Source organism: Neophocaena asiaeorientalis, unplaced genomic scaffold (genome assembly GCF_003031525.2).
Source record: "Neophocaena asiaeorientalis asiaeorientalis breed wild unplaced genomic scaffold, Neophocaena_asiaeorientalis_V1.1 scaffold149, whole genome shotgun sequence".
In the NCBI taxonomy this organism is placed as follows: domain Eukaryota; kingdom Metazoa; phylum Chordata; class Mammalia; order Artiodactyla; family Phocoenidae; genus Neophocaena; species Neophocaena asiaeorientalis.
In genome coordinates, this window is record NW_020174442.1 from 5,282,520 (window position 1) to 5,305,921 (window position 23,402).

The window sequence follows — 23,402 nt, forward strand, 5'->3', positions numbered from 1 at the left end:
TGTTTAAACTGTAATAAAGGACTAGATCTCAATAATAGGAGGATTGACGTGAAACTGATTGGTGATAGCTGGCCTATCACCAGTCTTAGTTCCAGAGAAAGAGCATAAGTGACTAAGAGGGCTTTAGAAAAATACTGGAATATTGAGCAAGGCAGATTTTTAAGGAGCTAGGTTTTTACTAAAACACAAGATTTTACTGGCAGTCTAACTTACCACCCAGTGGGAGAAGGGCTTCCTCAGGAGACTGAATATTACTAGAGATACCCAAGCAGAAGCTAGATTGGCTTCCTTCCTTAGAGTATAGTGGAAAGAATTTCTGCTTTGAACTGGTATATGTAATTCATGATTTTCCTAGTCTCAGATCCTCTGTTTCAGTAAAATCATAACATATGCATTTTTGAGTTTGTGTTTTGAATTTGGGGAAAAGATAACTTTTATTATATTTTAGGTTGCTGAATATACTATTCTCGAAGGAAAACTTCAAAAAACCCTAGTTGACTTGGAGAAGCGAGAGCAGCAGCTGGCCCTTGCAGAATCAGAGGTACTCTATTCATCTGTCATGTCTTTATTTCACAGAATCCATACATTAAATTCATACCATTCATTTGTTTTTCCTTTGTACTGTATAAAGTATATTTCATGGAAATAGTCTTTCAGACATTATGGAGAAAACTGCTATTCAACTAGGTGAAGCATGTTTTATATGTTAGAAGGTGAGGAATTAGGTACAAAACTGTTTGTTATTTGAAATTCTTAACTATTATTCAGTCAGCTTTGGCTGGCTTTTGCAATAGTGGAGAGTTTTGGTTACCTTTGCAATTATGTGGAAGGAATGGATAGTTGCACTACCTAGACAAAAGAGAAAATGTAGTGTAGGCTCAGGGACCTAGAATCATGATTTTGTATTTCACTAAGAAGGGAATATACCTCCTTCTTGCCTATTGAAGATTAGATCCCAAGAAAGGATAAACTTACGTTAGTACCATGCCTAGTTAGCATTTTTGTTAGGTCTTATTAAATTGTACCCTAACTACTTTTTTAAATTACTATAAAGTTCACCTCAAATTATTAGAATTTCCTCCTTGTGAAATTTATATGCCCCTTCCTTACCCAAATGGTTCTTAAAATTTTCTCAGCATATCACCCTAGCCTTATTTCTACACATTTTCGGCAATTTCTAAATTGATTTAGATTGTTAAACCTAAACATAATGTGTATTTGTTCCTAATACTAAGGCTTTGTTATCTTCTATGTGATTAGGTAAAAAATAAGAAGTTTCTAAAGACGTAAAGAAACTTGGGCATATTTGCTTACATAATAAAATGGGTTTATTCAAATAGGGGTTTTAAGCATTTAGGGCCTTTTCAATTGAATTTGTGCATCATTTGGGGATATACTTTGTATTTTAGGAGTAAATGATTGAAAATTTATAATTTCAATACACTTAAACATTAACTCTCTAATACCTGAAAATGGTATAAAAATCACTTCATAAACTACTCTGAACATTTGACCATATGTAAGGGTAATAGAATATTGACTAGTATAATGCAGGTAGGAACAGGTCAGCCTTTTAAAGATGTACCTGTTTTAAGCTTCAGAGAGAAAGAAGGGAACTGAAATCAGAACGTGAACGGAACCTGCAAGAACTCCAGGACTCTATCCGTAGGGCCAAAGAAGATTGTGTTCACCAAGTAGAACTAGAAAGGTTGAAGATGAAGCAACTAGAAGAGGATAAACACCGACTTCAGCAACAGGTTGGATGAAAATACCTGTCATCTCTCTAAACTTAGAGTTTATTTGCATTCTAGAAATAATAGAAATCATTCACTAAGGAGTTATAAAAATTCCCAGTAATTTGGATTATTAATCACATTTACTACACTGAGAGTCAAATGTAAGTTGGATCTTCTTTTCCTGAAAGCTGAGGACTATATTGCAGTAATCTTACTTCCCTTATAATTATTTGTATGAGATTGTGCTATATTTTAGTTAACTCTCATCTTAAAATTTTTTGCTCCTTTGAGCAAATGTAGATATTCTTCATATATCACTGGACCAAGTTCAGTTAAGAACCAAATTTCATGAGAGAATTGTCTGTGCTCCTTTCCATTTTCTCACCTCTGAACCCATCCACCTCAGCTTTCCATCCTCATTGTCCCAGCCAGCCAGTTGTCAGAGAAGCCACCAGTGGCTCAGTCACTAAATTCAGTGGGTGTTTTTCATTTCTCATCTTACTCAGACTTATTGACAACATCAACACTATTGTTCTTGTTTTTATATATTCTCTTCTCTCAACTTCCATAACACCACTCTTCTTGTTTTTCTCTACTTTTCCGGCCATGCCTCAGGTCCGTTGCAGGTTTATTTTCCTTTATCTAGCCATTAAATGTTGGACTTCCTCCAAGCTCCAGACTTACACTGTGCTAAACAATCTCATTCGTGCCTGTGGTTTCAGAGACAATCTGCATCTCTGAGACTTGCGCATTCATATCCCAAACCTTTCCTTTGCACTCTCAACCCAATTATCTCATTGCCTTTTACACATCTCTACTTGGGTGTCTTAAAGGCATTTAAAACCCACCATGATCCTCCTATCCATACTGACCTTGCTGTAAGTATTCTTTATGTCAGTAATGGACCCCTGTAACCTGTTCTTCCTGTCGCAGCCTGAGTGATATTTTTGAAATTTGGAATCATGACACCCTCCTCTAAATTCAGGGTTGTCTTAATGCTCATAAAGATCAGAATTACTACCTTGCCCTACCAGTCTTTGCATAGTTTGGACCCAGCCTACCTCTCTCACCTCATCTCCCACTCTTTCACCTTTTCTGTGTGCTCTCCAGCCAGACTCGTCCTCTTCAGGTCCTCAGGCATACCATGCATGCTTCACCCTTAGGATCTTTGTGTGTGCTGCTTTTTCTTGGCCTAGTGAACTGTACTGATCCCTCAGTTTCCAGCTGAGGCATCACTTTCCCAGAGAAATCTTCCCTGACCCCTGCTGTCCAAGTCTAGGTCAAGTTTTTGTTATATGTTTTCTTGGGGTATTATTCTCTTATTCTATTTCTTTATGATATGTTATAGCAGTTTGTTTTTATTTTCATTAGTGTGATAATTTGATCAGTGTCAGATTATTAGTTCCATAAAACTGTGTCGGTTTCTGTCTGTATGGCTGGAGCCCAGCCAGTCTTCAGCACATAATAGGGGCTTAATAAATATCTGCTGGAAAAAGGAAGGCTCAGGCTTTTAAAAATGAAGCTTATCTGTCTTGAAACATTTCAGTGTAGATTAGATATGTATGATGAATGCCTCTGAAGTCTTTAGTAAATCCTGGCATGAAGAATAGTTTCCATAGCAGTTCAGGGTCAGTTAAGATCATATTATTTAGGTGGTTATAAATATAAATTTGATTGTTATTGTGGTGGTCGCATGTAAATTTATGAAAGACAAAGTTGTAAAAGTGGGCAATTGTGATGGGATTCGCCAGTAATGCTTCTCTTCTACCACTTATCAGGGAGATTCAGCCATCTAGAACAAAGGCTTCTAACATGTATTAGAATCACCGGGGGAGCTCATGAAAAAATCCACGTGTCCACCCTGTCCCAGACTGGTATAATTAGCTTACAACGTTGTGGGAAGAACCTTAGCGGGAAGAACTGGTATTTTGGAAAAATTCCCCGGGGCACTTCTAAAACATAAGCTAAGACCTGGGGAAAAAACTGTGGTGGGCAGCAGAAGTTTCTGGGATGCCCAAATTGCAAAGTCCATGACTGTAAACATTTCCCCTTTTATATATAAGAAAACCTTTTAGGCCCTTACTCTGAACCAGGTTACATGTACTATACACACAATTCTAACTGGACAGGTAGAAGGGACAGATAGATACACTGTCAGTGCAAGGTGATGAAGATAAAGTATATATATTCAAATATGTAAAGGCAGTTATCAGAACTGAAAAAAAATCAGTGTAGTTTATAGGCCACTTAGCAAAGGAAAAAGAACCCAGTATGCCTAGTAGCTTGATTAGTAATTCTTAATAGTAGATTGATAATGTCCTGAATGGTAAAAAAAAATGCCAAATATTAAGTTTATTAGTTTTTGTTTAAAACAAAAATGTGACAGATTCTTTAGAGAGGTTTCTATTCAACTTTAAACAAAATTTACATGTTCAAAGAGGTAAACTTCAGTTATATGGAAAATTTCCATGTGTGGGCTATTCATTACCTAAAGATGCTAGATAAATCCTAATTAGAATTATTGATAATTATTAGTATAAAACAAGAATTTATTATTGGTAATTTAAGTTCCATTTTTGCCACCAGTTTTCTCAGTATTTCGCATTTAGTTAAGTCTTAGTCTTAAAGAGATAATTGGGTTATCTAAAGATGGCTAGTCATATTGGTGTATGTTTTCAGAAAGCATCTTTAAACAGTGCTTCTTTGCATTTGGTTAGAAAAATCCCACATTTAAAAAAAATACCTTTATATCTTTTTTTCTTTTTCTTGGTAGTTTTGAAACTGTTCTAAGGGAAATTACAGTGTTTAGTCAAGGCAGTCTCTCTTTTTTTTTTTTTTTTTTAAATTTAAGGAACTATTCATTAATGCATCATTGTAGGGGATGAAAAGATCTGAATTCTCTTCATGCGTCTCCTAGTGACTAGCTCACTAGCTCTTTGGCACTGCCTCAGTACTTTAGCTCTTTGATCCTCAATTTTCCTACCTATAAATATGAAGGGACTGGGCCAAATAATCTGTAAGTTGTAATAGCATTGGAATTATGAAATTCATACAGTATCAAATTATATGAACAATAAATACGGCATTAAAATTACTTTCATCGATAATCAGGTATATCTGTAATGCTCAATCTTACATGTTGCATTTTTAAAAATTATATTTTCAGTATTTTTATAAACCGACTTTTCCATTTGCCATCCAAAATTTAACAAAAATGTTCTCAAGCTACTGGTTTTATAAGAAATGTCATACTCCTACAAAGTTTTTGTATACTGTTAATCAATTGTATTGTTAATCAATTGTATTGTATATAGTTGATTTACTGAATTTTTAAGATTACTGGAGATCTTAATTTTCTTCATTATACTTTATGTATTTTCTAAATTTTCTAATATAAACATGCCTTAAAGTAAGAAAAAATGACACTATTGAATTGAATTCTGTAATACTAAACTTTGCGTACTGCTGTTTTAAAGTGGCTATAATTTTTTTTAATACAGCTCAGTGATGCTGAAAATAAGTATAAGATTTTGGAAAAAGAGTTCCATCAGTTCAAGGATCAGCAAAGCAGCAAACCAGAAATTCGGCTACAGTCTGAAATAAATCTTCTCACTTTGGAAAAGGTACCCATGTCAAGTTATGGCAATTTAACTAGCCTTACTGGTAAATTTATAAAATAAAAAATGATACTTGCATATACAATGTAATAACATTTAACTATAGTATTCTGATATCAAATAACATATCAGAGAATTTGAGGCACATGACATTGTCAATACTTGAATTTCATAGCTTTTATCAGTTATAGCCTATACTACAGTCCTTGGTTACAGACAACAGAACTGAGTAACTCTTGGACTAGAGGAATTCACAAACCTGTCAAGAAAGCTAAAAAACCTGGGGGAAGCAAGTCATGGGCCCATCCTGTCATAAAACAGTCTACTCAGGATGCTACTGTTGGTGCCATGACTGCCATGTCCCTGGATTCTGTCTCCCCTGATTCTCGTGTTAGGCTGTTGAACTCTCAGTTTTGCAGTAGCCATTGTGAATACCCTCTCTCCGTATTACTGCCCTTTAGATTCACTGTCTCAGGTAGGAGCATGCATTTAAATCACAGGTCTGTACTCTACTCTTAGTTGGGAAGAAGCGATAGCCATCCTATTTTGCTTTCTGCGGTTGGAAGCCAGGTCCTGACTCTCATTTATATTGGGATTCCCCACAGACAGAATGTTCAAGTTCTAGGCATAAAAAAATGTGTAATATCCAACAGACAACCTAAGTTTGACAATATGAGCTCTTGTATTTTAGAGTTTGATAAATTTTAGGCATTATTAAAAAGATACAGCAGACTTAAGAAAATAACAGAGTTAATAATAAACAGGAAAATAAGCTTTAGAAGCTTAAGGATTTAATTGTCGTGGCAGCCATTGCCTGTCTGTTCCCACTCAGCATTGTAGTGAAGGCTTCCTTGCCCTTTCTCTTCTGTAGATTCAGTCACTGGGAGACACTAACAGAAGATTGGTAGATAGGAGTTGGGAAGATGCCAGAGTAGTTCTTTCTTCTCTCTCTCTCTGCCTCTCTACCTCCTTTATTTTCTCTGGCAGTAGTTACATCTTTTTATGGTTCCATCTCCCACCAGGCATCCCTTCTCCCGCTTCCTTTAGTCAGTCTCCACTGTGGTTCTAGCGCACTGGACATCCCCAGTTTGTGGGTTGCTTGTATTAAGAACTACTATTTCCTGGTACCTTTTTGTAGTCCCTCCTACCTAGGAGAGGTGGGGGCTTCTTGCTGCTGCTGATTACTGGGTTGCCTCACCATATCCTCTTTGGCCTTTCTGCTCTTCCTTTATCTGTTGAACCGGTTTCCTGTATTAAATTGCTTCTGATTTCTAGATTCCTGGCAGGATGCTGATTGATAGAGTTGGTTTTTCATTATCCAGCAAAGTTGTATGCTATTTATGATACCATGCTAAATGCCATTATGAATGATTCAGAAATGTTCAGGATACCATCAAGTAAATAACAAGTTACAGAAGGAGACGGGGAACATACCCAAATAATTATAGCAAAAGGCAAATGAGCAGATATCGTCTTTCTCTTGCTAAATGCCATGAGTCCAAAGGGAAAACAAAGTCAACTTCTGAAATCAACACACTAAGTATAAAGAAGGAATGACATTATATATGGAGCCTACGAATAGGTGAAACTTTAAATAGGTAAATATGTGGATGAGGTTATTCCAAAAAGAAGTACTGAACAAAAGTATAAAAAAGATTAAAATATCTGTTGCATATTTGGATAGCTGCTTGACTAGAACCTGGAGTCTAATCATTATAGTAGTATGGTTTACCCTTGAACAACATGAGTTTGAACTGTGAGGGTCCACTTACACACAGATTTTTTTCAGAAAATACATTCTGCAGTACCACATGACCCGTGGTTGGTTGCTTCCTCAGATGCAGTACCACATATTCAGAGGGCCAACTGTAAAGTTATAGGCATTTTTTTGACAGCATGGAGGATTAGCATGCGGTACCCCTGCATTGTGCAAATGTCAGCTGTAATTTTAAAATAAATATAGGCCTGATAAGAGAATGCTGGAAATAAAGGTAATTTTCAGCCACATGAGGGAAGAGCTTAGATGTTTGCTTAAAGAATTCATATTTCATCTGGTAAGAAAACTCAAAGATTACTCTCAAATTTATAAGATTGGCTTAATGGACGTTAATATTAATAGAAGTGAAGATTTTCGATGAACTTCTTTGGAGGGATGGAAGTTGTAGAGCATTCAGATTTTAGACATACTACATTTGAGATGCTAATGCAGTAATCTAAGTGAAGGAGTTTAACTAAATGGTTAAAAAATGAGAAAATACAGTAGGGAGAGAATAGGCCTAGACAAACAGATTTGAGAATCATTTGAATAAAGTAACAGCTTACAGGTATATGCAATTGCTTAAGGAGTGTTTAGGAAGGCTAATTGATGATAAAACTTAGGGGGACGTTCAGCTTTGAGAACAATCAAGAGTTGAGGAAGGAGGCTAATCTCTAATGAGATTTAGAGAAGTAATAAAAACAGTCTAGTGCTGTGCCCAAAAGGAAAGGGGGAGTTTAAAGAATGAGGAAGTGAAAGTAATCTCTCATGATGGGCAAGTCAAGAGTGGTTGAGGAAAGACCCCCAATGTGTTTGGCAGTTAAGAGGTCACTGATTTTTAAGAAGCCAAATTGCAGAAGGTTATAGAAAGTTTGGCTTTGAAAAGAAAACAAGAAAAGGGCTTCCCTGGTGGTGCAGTGGTTAAGAATCCACCTGCCAATGCAGGGCACATGGGTTCGAGCCCTGGTCTGGGAAGATCCCACATGCCGAGGAGCAGCTAAGCCTGTGAGCCACAACTACTGAGCCTGTGTGCTGCAACTACTGAAGCCTGCACACCTAGAGCCCGTGCTCCACAACAAGAGAAACCACCGCAGTGAGAAGACCACGCACCGCAACGAAGAGTAGCCCCCACTCACCACAGCTAGAGAAAGCCCACGCACAGCAGCGATGACCCAACGCAGCCAAAAATTTAAAAAATAATAAAAAAATAAATTTCAAAAAACCTCAGAAGACAAGAAAAAATGTAGCCCAAGGGCCTAAAGCTCTTGCGAAAAGCTTATTTAGAGGTAGGAAAAATCAGAGAATATTTTTAGATTAAGGACAAGAAATTAACAGCAAGGAGAAATTGAAGCTTTAAGAGAGGAGGGGATGGTTGGAGCATAGATACAAAATTTAGCCCTTGATATGACTATTCAAGAGGCAGAAGGGTGCATATAGAAAATTTGGAGACAAGACTGAGTGGTTAAAAAAATTTGAGTTGAAAAGGGTATTAACTGCTTTCCTCTAGCATTTCTGAATTCATTAAATGTTTCTGCAGCTTGTCAAATGCCATGCTATTTTTGGTTCCTCTTCTTACCCCGATATCTATTTAATTGCAAAGTCTTGTTGATTCTGCTTCGTACATATCTGGACAATCTCTTCATTCTCCATTTTTGGCCTTCTCATTTCTCTACCAGTAACCTTGAATTTGAATCAAACTGGACATTTCCCACCCCTTTTGATTAAACCAAATATTAAAGTATTTCTGTTTATATATTATGAATTATGTGGCCTGCCAGAGATATTTGAAGCATTCAGACAATATCTCATCAATTCTCACAAGTTCTCTTAAGTAGGTGTCAAGAGTATTTCCATTTTATCTTGGGGAAATTCAGGGCCAAATATCTCAAAATTGGAACAGAGGGCTTATGATATTCATCTTTTCTGAATATATACTAGATATCACCATAGAAATAATGGTAAATGATTTTTTAAAATTTCTTCTTCCAATTACACTTCTACCAAAAGGATAAAAATCACCAAACATATTACAAATATAAACAGCACCATGAACTTGTTGAGGAAAAAAAAAGTGTAATGGAAGCGCCTTTATATCAGACCTAATGAATTCATCCACTGTTTTTAAATGCCTAGCAAAAACAAGGCTTCTCAGCTCTTTTGAACATTCTTTGTAAGTTTTTTTGGAGCCAGAAGAGGGCAGAATCTTATTTCTTAAGTAACAAAGAGATAAAAGCATAAAAAGGAAGACTTAAGTGAAAAAGTACCTGATTTAGTCTGCAACTTCTGGTTATGTCTGATTGAGAGCTTTTTTCTTTTCTGTTTACTCATCTCTTCAGTATAACACAAATATTTCCATTTTCACTGAAATAGTCTAAAAATAAGTTAACATTAAGATACAGTTTTACCAAATGCAATTCTTGATTCCCTTAAGAAGTGAATAATAGTTTGATGTGCTTTTAGCTGGGAAATGACTTTTAGATGGCTTAAAAACAATTGGAACTTTTAAAAAATAAAATAGGGAAAGCATTATAATTTAGTAATGCATACAGAAGATTAAGACAGAAACTAAATTTGTGTATTTAAGAACATTTGGTGAGCATCTACTGTGTCTTAGGACAAAGGGAAAAATGAGAGAAAAGAAAAGAGTAAAAGTATGTTATCCTTTGGGGACCTCACTTTTTTTTTTTTTTGATGTGGACCATTTTTAAAGTCTTTATTGAATTTGTTACAATATTGCTTTTGTTTTATGTTTTGGCTTTTGGGCTGCGAGGCATGTGGTAAGTCTTAGCTCCCCGACCAGGGATCGAACCCACACCCCCTGCATTGGAAGGCGAAGTCTTAACCACTAGACCGCCAGGGAAGTCCCTAGGACCTCACTTCTAGAAGAGTTTGTAATATAATTGGGGAGATGACTCAGAGAACCTTAAATGACCATATATAATCGAATACCAGGGAATGTGATAGGAACTCTTTGCAGTTCAGAAGTCATTTGGTGTTCAGAATATAGTAGTTTTAAGACAGCTCCATGGAGAGGTAGAATTTGAGCTGAATCTGAAGTTTTAAATAAGCGATGAAGAAAAAGAATCGACAGGCTCAGGAAGTAACTTGGACAAGGTGAATGTAGGGGAGACAAACCCGGTGGTTGGAGTAGAGGGTTTCCTGTTGAGGAATACCAAGAAAGTAGTAGAACAAGTAGGATGGAAATTATATCTTGGAGTGCTTTAACACCTAGGCAGAGGAGTTTAGGCTCAGTCCTGTAGGCAAGTAGTAGCTGTTGTAGATTTTTTAGTAGAGAGTAAATTGACGTAATAGTGATTTCCAGGATTTGTAGATAGAGTACGTTTGAGGCTGAGCAGACAAGAGATGAGATAAGCCTGAGCTTAGGAAATGGTAGAAAGAACATAAAAGAATAAAACTGGAAAATATTTCAAGGGAGAAATCTATAGTTTTTTGTGACACATTGGAACTGGGGGATAGGAAATTAGAGGCAAAGATAATGCCATGCCTCTAGTAGAGAATTAGAGTTGTGGGTATATCAAGGATAGAAACAGGGACATTGAGAATCAGTGAAAGTCTGTGCTTGGTCTTCACTAGCCTCTGAATTGACTCTAGGTCCTGAGCCAAGTTTTAATTTGAGTCTATAACTTGGCTTATGATTTAAGTCAAAAAAGCCTTCCCGAAGTCTCATGTCTACCCACAAAAGGGCTCTTAACTCGAGGTCTTTGAATGCCCTGAAATTGTGTCAAAATTTTGGTTGTGTACCTTTTTTTGGGAGTTGGGTCCATATATTTCTTTAGAATCACAGAGGCATCTGTATCCTTAAAAAAAGTTAGGCATCACTGATTTGGTAGTTTGGGGTGAATTAGAAAAATGATGTGTAACGTCTCAGATTTGTTAGCTACAGGTTTTTTTGGTTTGTTAAGAATAAAGACATTATATGTTTTTATTATATATGCATTTTAGTGTGAACTGCTGTGTGAATATCAATGCAAATGTGAGTTATTTTGATAATCATGGCAAAACTGATAAAACCTCCCCAGCTTTTTCTGATGGAGTCAGTTCAGTGGGTATAAGTGATCTCTCTAGGTTGTCCTAACCCTCATTCTGAGGCTCATCCAGGATACTGTACCTTCTCCAAGACCCAGGGACATGGTCACTTTTATAATTGAATCCTATTCTTTTATCACATAGTCATAAAACAGATTTTTGCTTTTTCTCTGACATATGTCCTCTTGTTAAAATTACCAACTAATAAGTATAAGTCTTTAGGGCATAAGTGGAAGAGATCATCTTTGATAATCTCAGAGTATTATTCAACTTAAGATGTATGAGTATAGTTGTGAAATGTCAACACATTTAAATCCAAGCACTAGGGATTTGTAAAGCAGAAAAGACCTTGACTCCATGAAGTCATATATTACTGCAGAGAACATTCTGGTCTTTTGTGAAGGGATTTTGGCAATCTGCTTTTCCTTTCATTTTATTTTCCTTCTGAGCTTTCTGAAGCTTGAATTTTTGGATAGTGTCTTCGATTTTATTTTTCTGCAAAACATTAGGAGTTGTGTGTATGGGAAAAACTAGACTTGATATAAAAAAATTAGACCAGTTTAGATTAACAGTATTTTACTGTAATTCATCCATATAATTACCTTATCACTTAAATAGTAAAACTGTCTGTTGGCTACATGAATTTGTTTGGTACTTGGTTTGAAACTTTGAGAGAGTACATTCCAAAACCTAGCCAAGTTGGCTTCAGTTCATACACAACAGATTGCCTGCTGCAAGTATAAATAACTGTATTTTAAAAATCAAATCTATTTCGTGTTTTTCTTTATATATTTGAGGAAAAATAGAAAATAAAAGTTAGATGAGTGTTTTTAGGAGCATTATTTTTCTTACTCTTGGGTTTAACATTCTTAAAATATTTTTGACTTTGTACTCTCAGTAAACTGCCTTCTGATAAAACAGTTCACTGTTCTCAGCATTCTATGATTTTTGCCAAAATAGAGTTATAAAAGTATCTCTACAAGCTCTCTTCAATGTAAGACAAAATTCCACATAATGATAGGTCTCCAAAAGGAATAATTTGGTTTCAAGGTTGAGAGTGTCAGTGAAATGGAATGCTAACAACTGCTTTTTGTTATATTAAAAAAAAAATGTATTTTTCACTCTGTGATCTTTATGTAATGATCTTTATGTAATATATATGTTTTAAATACATTTATAGCAACTGCCTGGAGGTTAAGACTGATTCAGTTCCTTTTAGTATAGGCTGTTAGGCAGTAAAAATACAACTATATTTTAAACAAGAAAATGTTCATGTGCCATAATATTTACAGTAAATTATATAACAGTTTTAGATGATGTCATATGTTACACTATATAAACTCTTTTCTTAAGCCAGAATCTTTGTATATATTATCTTTCAGTGATTGTACACAGTGGTATAGTGTTTCACTTGATATGATTTTAATCACTGTTAGGTTGAACTTGAAAGAAAGTTGGAATCCACAACTAAGTCTAAGCTGCATTATAAGCAGCAGTGGGGACGAGCTTTGAAAGAACTTGCCAGACTTAAACAGGTATGTAGTTTATAGCTAATGATGGATTATTCTTTTTATGTCTTTCTCCCTTGATATTTTTTTTTTTTCCAAGTTTGCACATTTGGCAATATCTGTTAGGTTCATATGTCTGTATTTAAATGTCCAGTTCTGTATTTGAGATTAGGCCCCACCCCCCCTTTTTTTTAATGTGTTACACATAAGATCCTCCTTTATAAAAACTAAAACTTCTAGTTCCTTTTTCTTTTCCTTTCTTTTTTTTTTTTTTAAAGCCAACTATCCTCTTCCCCACAGCAAGTTGGGAATAATTTCTACTTTCACTTTAAAAACAATCATTCTTTTTCTCCTTTTACTTTCACTTATAAAACTACCATCCTTTTTTCCTTAGGATTAATTTCCTTCTATTGGGAGTGCCTTTGGGGGGAGAATTTTAAGAACATATTTTAAAAGTCATTCCTAGGAAGACACAGTAATTTATTCATTAAAAAAAAGGGATCACGGGATTTTTGCATAATTTTACAAGGATTTAAAAGTGAGAGTAGTTACCTAAATTCTTTACATTACTTTTTTTTTTCCTTCCTGGTACCAGGTAACAAATGCCATTAGCTTCCTGAGGAATTAACCTTAATTTTGGCTATAATTTCTTCAAATTATTAAGATCAAATAAAATATGAGCAAGATTTTTATTTTGAATCTCATCTATTTGATCTAAACTTTTAAGGATCATTAGTGGTTAGTTTATTGTAAGTTTTGCTTTTCTGAAATGTGTCCGTTATATGCCGAATGCAATTTTGGTACGTAGGGTCTCTCAGATTTGTATTTTTTTTTAATGTGTCTCCCAAACCATCAAATGTCATTAAACATCTTTGTGGTATTGTACTAAATGCTTACCACCTTCATAGAAGAGTATGTACTAGACTGCCTGAGAATAAATAGTGCAGTTTGCCTTAACATAGCTTTTAGATGAATTGAGATTGTAAGCATAAGTATAAAATAATATTACACACACTGAATATGTTTTATAGATGCTCACAAGACTAAGGATAGATGAATGAGTGAATAATCATATATAGTACTGAGGGCCTCCTGTGTTCAAGGCACTGTCCTAGATTTATAGTTATAAGTAAAACATAGGTCTTTGCCTCAGGGAGCTTGCAGTTTAGTAATAGGGAAGAAAACTGTAAATATAACATTTACTGCCAAATAGTAAGAGCCCTGAAAAGACCTGTACAGAGTACTCAGGAGGGGAAGTACATCTATTTAATAGAATTTAGGAAAGGTGTCATAGAAGACGAGATATTTGAGATGGATCTCTGGAGAACTGGTTGTGATTTAGGAAAGCTGTGGGGAAAATGTTGTATATACAATGAATAGAATGATTATAGCAAGGAGGCACAAAGTCAGAAAGCATAGACTCTCCATGGAGAACAGAGGAGGTCCCATTTTAGAGGTCATTTCAGGAAATAAGGACTAGGTAGCAGTGGGGACATGACAAGGAGATTATTTTAAAAGACATGGTTTTGGTAGATTCTGTACAGTACACTATACCTAATCAGAATGCAGAGTGGAAAGTCAAAGATGATGTCAAGGGTTCAAGCCTTCACGTCTGGAAAGAGAGTTTTCCAGGATTGTAATGATGGTTATTAAGACAAGAAGCTGATTGAGGCATGGGGAGGAGATAGGACTTGCAGATTTGAACATTTTAATTTTTACAGAAAGAAATTCAGCAAGCATTTAGAAATATGGACTGATGTTGGGAGGATGATTGAGCTTAATAACATGAAGGAATCCTTTTGCAGAGGTGATAATTGAAGATGTGGCAGATAGAACTTAGAATTCTTATGTTTAAGGAGGAAGGAAAGCTGATAAGTGCTAGGTATTAGGCTGAGCCCTTCATACGTTTTCATTTGATCCTAACCAAGATCCCTATATAGCAGGTAATATTTCCATTTTATAGATGAAAGAAACAGACTTAGAGACATTAAGTAAGTTGTGCACGATCACACAGGTACTAAGTGATAGAGCAAGGATTAGACTCATTTGACTAGAGTGTGGTCTCAGGCTCTTCCTGCTTTATAATGTTATGGTTTAATTCCATAGAAGCCACATAATGAAAGAATTTCAAATAGAACAAAGTGAGCTGTGGAAGACATTAGGGATTTCTGACAGAGTGAGTATTGAAGCAGAAGAAGTCATGATTTGGCCTATCATAAGCAAGGAAAATGACATCACTGACAGATAGACTAGCTCAGGTAATGAGAATTAAAGTGACTTTGAAAGAGAATAAGCTAATATAAAGTCATGATGGCAAGATATTTAAGTTACATTTAGCACCACAGGGAGGAGTCCCTGTGGAATTGGGAGCAAGGAAATAATGTGGTGAGAGTGGCTATTAAAAATAACAGGACACAAATTCTACCACAGGCAGCATACATAGCAGTTTAGAACATGGCCTTGGAGTCAAGAGAGCTGTATTGAATCTTGGCTGTACTTCTTAACTACCTCTGGGACTTGGGGAATATAATTTCTCTGATTAGTCTCCTCATTTGGAAAACGAAAAATCTTTCCTCACAGGTTGTTCTGAGAATTAAATGAGTGGTCTGTAAAGCATTTAACACAGTGTTTCGTACATAGTGTATGCTCAATAAATGGTAACTGTTGTTAAAAGGATATGAGCCATAAAGCTATTGTGTAGTATTCTTGGTTTCAGTCATTGGGGACCTAATCAGATGGTAGCTTTGGAATATTGATGAATAGAACAAATATTAGAAGGATTTACGACTGAGTAGCTGAAAAATGACAGACACCAACCAAAAATAGAAAATTTTTAAGTCTACAAGATAGGAGAATGTTGTTATATAATAGTAGCAGTGGGGAAGTGAGGTTCAGTGTAGTTTGACTAGTAACAGTACTTTGTATATGGATGGTAGATTTAATATAGATGTTCTGTAGAAACTGACAAAAGGGGGAAAACCTATGTTAGGGCTAATTGTGCAGATATGCAATACTGTCAGTCAGTAGGTGAACTTCCTAAAGTTAGGTGTAAAGAGATGAGAGTGCATTGAGTCTGAAGAAACATCTATAGTTGTTTTATTTGTTTATTTTTCATTCATCAAGTACTTGCACCTTGCACACTGGTAGATGCTCTAGATACAGCAATTCTCTCCCCACAGTAAACCTAAAGTTCAGCTGGGAGGGCTGATATTTAACAAGAACATGGCAGAGTGGTAAGAAATGCAAGTGAAGTTAGCATAAATAATAGAAAATAAGTATCAGAAAAACACAAGGACAGTGGGTTATCATTGTATTTTGTCATTCAAAGCTGAGGGAGAAATGGTTCAAAAACGGTGTTTCAAATATCAGTATTAGAAAAAGGAATCCAAACTGGAAAAGAAGTAAAACTGTCACTGTTTGCAGATGACATGATACTATACATAGAAAATCCTACATATGCTACCAGAAAACTGCTAGGGCTCATCAATGAATTCGGTAACACTGCAGGATACAAAATTAGTGCACAGAAATCTCTTGCATTTCTATACACCAACACCAAAAGATCAGAAAGAGAAATTAAGGAAACAATCCCATTTACCATCACATTAAATGACTAGGAATAAACCTACCTAAAGACCTGTACTCTGAAAAGTATAAGACGTTGATGAAAGAAATTGAAGATGACACAAACAGTTGGAAAGATATACCATGTTCTTGAATTGAAAGAATCAATATTGCGAAAATGACTTTACTTCCCGAGGCAATCTACGGATTCAGTGCAATCCCTATCAAATTAGTAATGGCATTTTTCACAGAACTAGAACAAAACTTTAAAATTTCTGTGGAAACACAGAAGACCCCAAATAGCCAAAGCAATCTTGAGGAAGAAAAAATGGAGCTGGAGAAATCATGCTCCCTGACTTCAGACTATATTACAAAGTTACAATCATCCAAACAGTATGGTATGGGCTTCCCTGGTGGCACAGTGGTTAAGAGTCCGCCTGCCAATGCAGGGGACACAGGTTTGAGTCCTGGTCCGGGAAGATCCCACATGCCATGGAGCAACTGAGCCCATGCACCAAAACTACTGAGCCTGCGCTCTAGAGCCCGTGAGCCTAGAGCCCATGCTCTACAACACGAGGAGCCACTGCAATAAAAAGCCCACACACTGAAACGAAGACCCAGTGCAGTCAAAAATAAATTAATTAAAAAAAAAAATAGTATGGTATTGGCACAAAGACAGAAATATAGATCAAAGGAACAGGATAGAAAGCCCAGAGATAAACCCACGCACCCATGGTCACCTAATCTATGACAAAGGAGGCAAGAATATACAGTGGAGAAAAGACAGTCTCTTCAATAAGTGGTGCTGGGAAAACTGGACCAGCTACATGGAAAAGAATGAAATCAGAACACTCCCTAACACCATACACAAAAATAAACTCAAAATGGATTAGAGACCTAAATGTAAGATCGGACACTATAAGACTCTTAGAGGAAAACATAGGCAGAACACTCTTTGACATAAATCACAGCACTATCTTTTTGGATCCACCTCCTAGAGTAATAAAAATGAAAACAAAAATAAACAAATGGGACCTACTCAAACTTAAAAGCTTTTGCACAGCAAAGGAAGCCATAAACAAAATGAAAAGACAACCCACAGAATGAGAGAAAATATTTGCAAACAAAGCAACCGACAAGGGATTAATCTCCAGAATTTACAAACAGCTCATGCAGCTCAATATGAAAAAAACAAACAACCCAATCAAAAAATGGGCAGAAGATCTAAATAGTTCTCCAGTGAAGACATACAGATAGCCAAAAAGTATATGAAAAGAGGCTCAGCATCACTAGTTATTAGAGAAATGCAAATCAAATCTACAGTGAGATATCACCTCATACCGGTCAGAATGGCCATCATCAAAAAGTCTACAAATAGTAAATGCTGGAGAGGGTGTGGAGGAAAGGGAACGCTACACTGTTGGTGGGAACGTAAATTGGCACAGCCATTATGGAAAACAGTATGGAGATTCCTTAAAAAATTAAAAATGGAGCTACCGTATGATCCAGCAATCCCACTCCTGGGCATATATCTGGAGAAAACCATAATTTGAAAAGATACATGCACCTAGTGTTCATTGCAGCACTATTTACAATAGCCAGGACATGGAAGCAACCTAAATGTCCATTGACAGAGGAAAGGATAAAGATGTGGTATGTATGTACAATGGAATATTACTCAGCCATAAAAAAGAATGAAATAATGCCATTTGCAGCAACATGGATGGACCTAAAGATTATCATACTATGTGAAGTAAGTCAGAGAAAGACAAATACCATGATATCACTTATATGTGGAATCTTAAAAAAAAAAAGATACAAATGAACTTATTTACAAAACAGAAACAGATGCACAGACATAGAAAACAAACTTATGATTACCAAAAGGGAAATGTTGGAGGGAGCGATATATTAGGAGTTTGTGATTGACTTATACACACTACTATATATAGAATAGATGATCAACAAGAATATAAGCACAGGATTGTATAGCACAGGGAACTCTACTGAATATTATGTAACAACCTAAATGGGAAAAGAATTTGAAAAAGAATGGACATATGTATATGTATAACTGAATCACTCAGTTGTACACCTGAAACTAACACAACATTGTAAATCAACTATACTCCAATATAAAGTAAACATTAAAAAATAATAATAAATATCAGTATTAGATATGAAATCATTTCAAGTGTTTTTTTGTTTTGTTTTTTGTGGCATGCAGGCCTCTCACTGTTGTGGCCTCTCCCGTTGCGGAGCACAGGCTCCGGACACGCAGGCTCAGCGGCAATGGCTCACAGGCCCAGCCGCTCCATGGCATGTGGGATCTTCCCGGACCGGGGCACGAACCCGTGTCCCCTGCATCGGCAGGTGGACTCTCAACCACTGCGCCACCAGGGAAGCCCCTCATTTCAAGTTTTAAAATGGAGAGTAGATTGGGAGGAAGTGGCAGACAGTGCCTACCACTGAAGAAATTTATGCAACTTATGAAGGATAAGAGCTAATGCAATGGTAATTAATTACAAGGCATTACCAAAGTTAGTAATGAAAAGATGGAAGCCTGTGAGCTGTTGATAGGGCATTTCTTTTGGAGAAATGAGTGATTAATTATCAGAGCATAATTTCATTATAATTGTTATGTTTCTTAAGAAATATCCATGTAAAAATTTATTACTTTGAGTAAATTGATTTTTAAGTTATGTTCATATGTGTATGTTGACAGACATCGTTTTCACTGTTTGAGGTGGTTTTTCAAATGTAAGAAAATAATCTGAACAAAACCCCCCCAGTTCATGGACTGAGACTCTTAAAAAAACGTTCAGTTTAAAAGGCTCCCACCCAAGCACCCCTCCTTCCTAACATACGCATTCTCATACACTTTTGCTATCTTCTGGATTTTTCCTTTAATTCATTGTTTTCTGTTTACCCTTTTTTCCTAAGTGTTTTCTACCTTCTTGCCTAAAAAGCATTGGCAAAGTAATTTTAACTATTTGTGCCTAATAACAGAGTGTATCACAAAAGTTCAGATGCCTCTTTTCTCTTAAGTTACTGTAAGTGAATTAAGAAGAAAAGAAAACATGGTGTTAAATTCCTGGTTCAACTCCAGACTTCTACTTCATGAAAGAAAATAGTCTCATTCTTTCAGTACAGTAACCTTCATTGCAGACCACTTCTATTCCTTATCCCACAGACTTTCTGCTTTAGAAACAACACTGTAAACATATTTCAAGGTCACTAGGAATCACTGATGTTCTACAGACCACATTTGAGATGCAACACTTTAAGAAGAAATTTAATAGACCTTGCGATTACCGTAGTGAATTGTGTTCTGCCACTGTTTTTGGAAGATCAAAATTAATACCTTCATCAAATAGGCACAATTTATATGTGTGAAAGTTACTTCAATTTTTTTCCTAAAGCTTTTTATTAAAAACACATTGTATTTGAATGTAAAACTGGAATCCTCTATCTGCTTTTGTTCAGAGGATTGTTTGTGCAACTTCTTGTTTAAATTGGATTAGTACCATGTTAATTTTACATTGCCTCTGGTGAATAGCCACGGGGCTATAATCTCTGCCAGTAATTTGTCACAGCAAAATCCTCTGGAGGGCCATACAAAACATTTGTGTAGTACGGATTAGACGGCGAAAGCCATATCTTAGATTGTTAATAAATGTTAATGACAAAACCCAGCTGGTAAAGCTTGGAAATAAGACCTAATGCTCCGTGCCTGTTGCCAAAAGAATGTTTAAACAGACATTTCCATTACTCAAAGGTGACCCAGTATAGTCAATTTGTGAATTAAAAAAAATCATAATCTTCCAATTATTTGGAAAAAAATCTTTTCTTCTGATTCAAAAGCATAAAACTCTGTTTCCATGTTGTAAACTTTTTTGTTCTTGGGTAACTGGGTAGGCGACAGCTGTAAAATATAAATAAGTGTAACGTAAAATGGGTCCTAACTTAGAAGACAAGGAAACGATATCCATACAGTCTGGATTTGCTATCTTTGGTATGATGTATAACACTGACTTTAAAGAGTTCTGGTTGTTAGACATTTAAGGGGTAATTTAGTTTCTTTTTTTCCCATCTCCAAGTTAAGATTGTTACTTTACTGTGTTCTAAGTAGCATATTTATTTTAAAACATTTCTTGACACATTAGAATATAGTTATGGAGGAAGAATAACAGCCACTACTTTTTAAAAATAAATGAATCATTGTTAAAAGGTATGAATTTGTTGTTCTGGGAAATTTAAATTTCCCAGAAATTTATCATGTCTGATACATTAAAACTAGGTATGTTTGTTCACAGGACAGGAAACAGAACTAAGATTTTGGGTAGGATGTGAGTCCCTTACCATATTTGTGCACAGTAGATCTGTTTAAAACTAAGCTGATATATTTAGTTAAAACAACACAGACTTCATTGGCTGACATCAGCACTATCTTGTCCAGCCTCCTGCTTATCCACTCAGAGTAATTAATTTGATTAATTTACAAGTAATTTAGCCAAGGATGGGATGTAAATCTTTGTTTAAGAAAACAGTTGGAGGTCCAAGTCTTGGTTAAAAACTGTGTCTTGAAACCATCCAGGCCCTCCTACTGACTTGTCAGCTCTGGGTTATTTTCAGAAAACTTGACTTGAGCTCCTTAGTTTAGCTGTAAGTTTTTTCCCACAGACTTACATGGTATGTGTGAGTGGGAGAGTAAGTAGTGGCCACGTTTTAGCCGCTGTTTAGTCTAGTGTATGCATGTTTACATCTCCTCTCTGGATTTATAGGCAGCCAAGGCAAAATAAAGATTATACTCACTTGATTGAGGAGCCTTTAACCCAGAGCACCTGGCAGCAGAGAGGATTTCTTCCTCTAACCTCTAATTTTTGTGTGTGCATGTGTGATTATTATTAATGATATATACTTGATTAAAACTTCAAGGCATTTAAAGGCTTTTCTTATGTTTAAGGATTAAAATGTTTCCAGTTTTATAAAGTTAGTTTTATAAAATAACCTAAAATTAAATAATTGACCATTTTTTTCCTGTTTGCAATTATATTTGCTTAGTGTAAAAGAAATCCAAATTTTGCAGCATCATGACATAGAAAAGTAATAGTCACTGGTAACCTTATCACCTCCTCAGCCAGAGATAACAACTTGGTGTATCCTTGTCTGGATTTCTTTTCCTTTCTTTATTTTTTAATAATTACTCTTTAAATGAAATATATCGTACATTCCAAAGAGGGGGAAAAAAGAAGATTCTTCTGCACTTCAACCCCCACCTTCTAGTGTAAGAAACAGCATTATCAGTGCTCCTTGTGCCTTTTCTAACCTGCATCCTCTCTGCAGGTAACTACTTTGCTGAATTTGGTATTTATTATTCCTTTGCTTTTCTTTATAAGCTTATAAGGTATTAAAAATATTGGTAAACAACAGTTTACTTTTGTATGTTTTTAAACTTTATATACATGGAAATATTCTGTTTGAATCATTCTTCTGTGACTACCGTGTGTGATTCAAAATTTAGCTATTTTGATGCAGTAAAGTTTATTTTATTGCTTTATAAAACTTAAACATATGAATATTCCAAGTTTTCTCAAAATAAGATAACAGTGAAATATTTTATACATTAACATTTTTCTCTAGTGTTTAAATCTAAAAGTAGAACTTCTGGTCATAGGGTTCACTCATTTCTTCTGCTTCACTAAATGTTGTGAAATTACTTTCCAAAGTGGTTGTACAAATCTGCAGTTCCCAAGAATGGTGTATAGTTGTTATTCTTCACACCATGTCTAACACTTGGCTGTTATCAGATGTATTAATTTTTTCCAGTTTGGTGGGTCTGAAATCATATCATTCTGTGGCTTAAATTTTCATTTCCCTGATTATTGACTTTGAACATCTTTTCATTTGTTTATTAGACTTGCATGTGGAATGTCTTATTGTCTTTTGCTCAACAGAAATAAATCAACAGATTTTGGAATCACCAGACACAAAGTTAGAGATAACTACTAGGAAATAGGTGATATGATGGAGAAATGTATTAGAGAAGTAGAACCTTTACAATCATATAGACATTCTGGAACTGAAAAGTATCACAAATGAATTGTAAGATTCAGTAGATGAATTAACAGCAGAACCAAGGATATGTGAACTGAAGATAAACCAATAAAAAGTGTCCAAACTGGAACAGAAGAAAGGATGGAAAATACAACAAAGAACCTAAGTGACATACAGGATAGGGTATATGAGACTGACTACTTTTTGTGTAGCCACAGACCCCTGTGTTAGTCTGTTTGGGCTGCTGTAACCAAATAGCACAGACTAGATGGCTTACAAACAACAGAAATTTGTTTCTCACATTTCTGAAGGCTGGAAGTCTGAGATCAAAGTGTACACATGGTCAAGTCCTGTGTCGAGAGGGTCCACTTCCCCGTTCATAAATGGCCATCTTTCCACTGTCTTCACATAATAGAAGAGCTAGAGAACTCTGCTGGGTCTCTTTTGTAAATAATTTAAAATAGTCAAACTACTAGAGCTCGTTAAAGAATTTGGTAAAGTTGCAGGATACAAAATTAATACACAGAAATCTCTTGCATTCCTATACGCTAACAATGAAAGATCAGAAGGGAAATTAAGGAAACAATTCCATTTACCATCACATCAAAAAGAATAAAATAGCCAGGAATAAACCTATCTAAGGAGGCAAAAGACCTGTACTCAGAAAACTATAAGATACAGATGAAAGAAATCAAAGATGACACAAAGAGATGGAAAGATATACCACGTTCTTGGATTGGAAGGATCAGTATTGTCCAAATGACTACCCAAGGCAATCTACAGATTCAGTGCAACCCCTATCAAATTACCAATAGCATTTTTCACCGAATTAGAACAAAAAAATTTACAGTTTCTGTGGAAACACAAAAGACCCCAAATAGCCAAAGCAATCTTGAGAAAGAAAAACGGAGCTGGGGGAATCAGATTCCCTGACTTCAGCTACAGTCATCAAAACGGTATGGTACTGGCCCAAAGACAGAAATATAGATCAATGGAACAGGATAGAAAGTCCAGAGATAAACTGTGACAAAGGAGGCAAGAATATGCAGTGGAGAAAAGACAGCCACTTCAATAAGTGGTGCTGGGAAAACTGGGCAGCTGCATGTGAAAGAATGAA

At 35.7% G+C, this 23,402-nt stretch overlaps 1 protein-coding gene across 2 annotated transcripts in view; it reads left to right on the forward strand.

Annotated features, from left to right (window-relative positions):
• CEP120 (centrosomal protein 120) overlaps positions 1-23,402 on the forward strand; it is a 79,299-nt gene that overhangs the window by 43,204 nt on the left and 12,693 nt on the right. For both annotated transcript variants that reach the window (XM_024757146.1, XM_024757147.1), the window contains 4 exons: positions 449-541; positions 1,596-1,757; positions 5,237-5,359; positions 12,593-12,691. In XM_024757146.1, the coding sequence (XP_024612914.1) occupies positions 449-541; positions 1,596-1,757; positions 5,237-5,359; positions 12,593-12,691 (477 nt within the window). The remainder of the gene's footprint in view (positions 1-448; positions 542-1,595; positions 1,758-5,236; positions 5,360-12,592; positions 12,692-23,402) is intronic.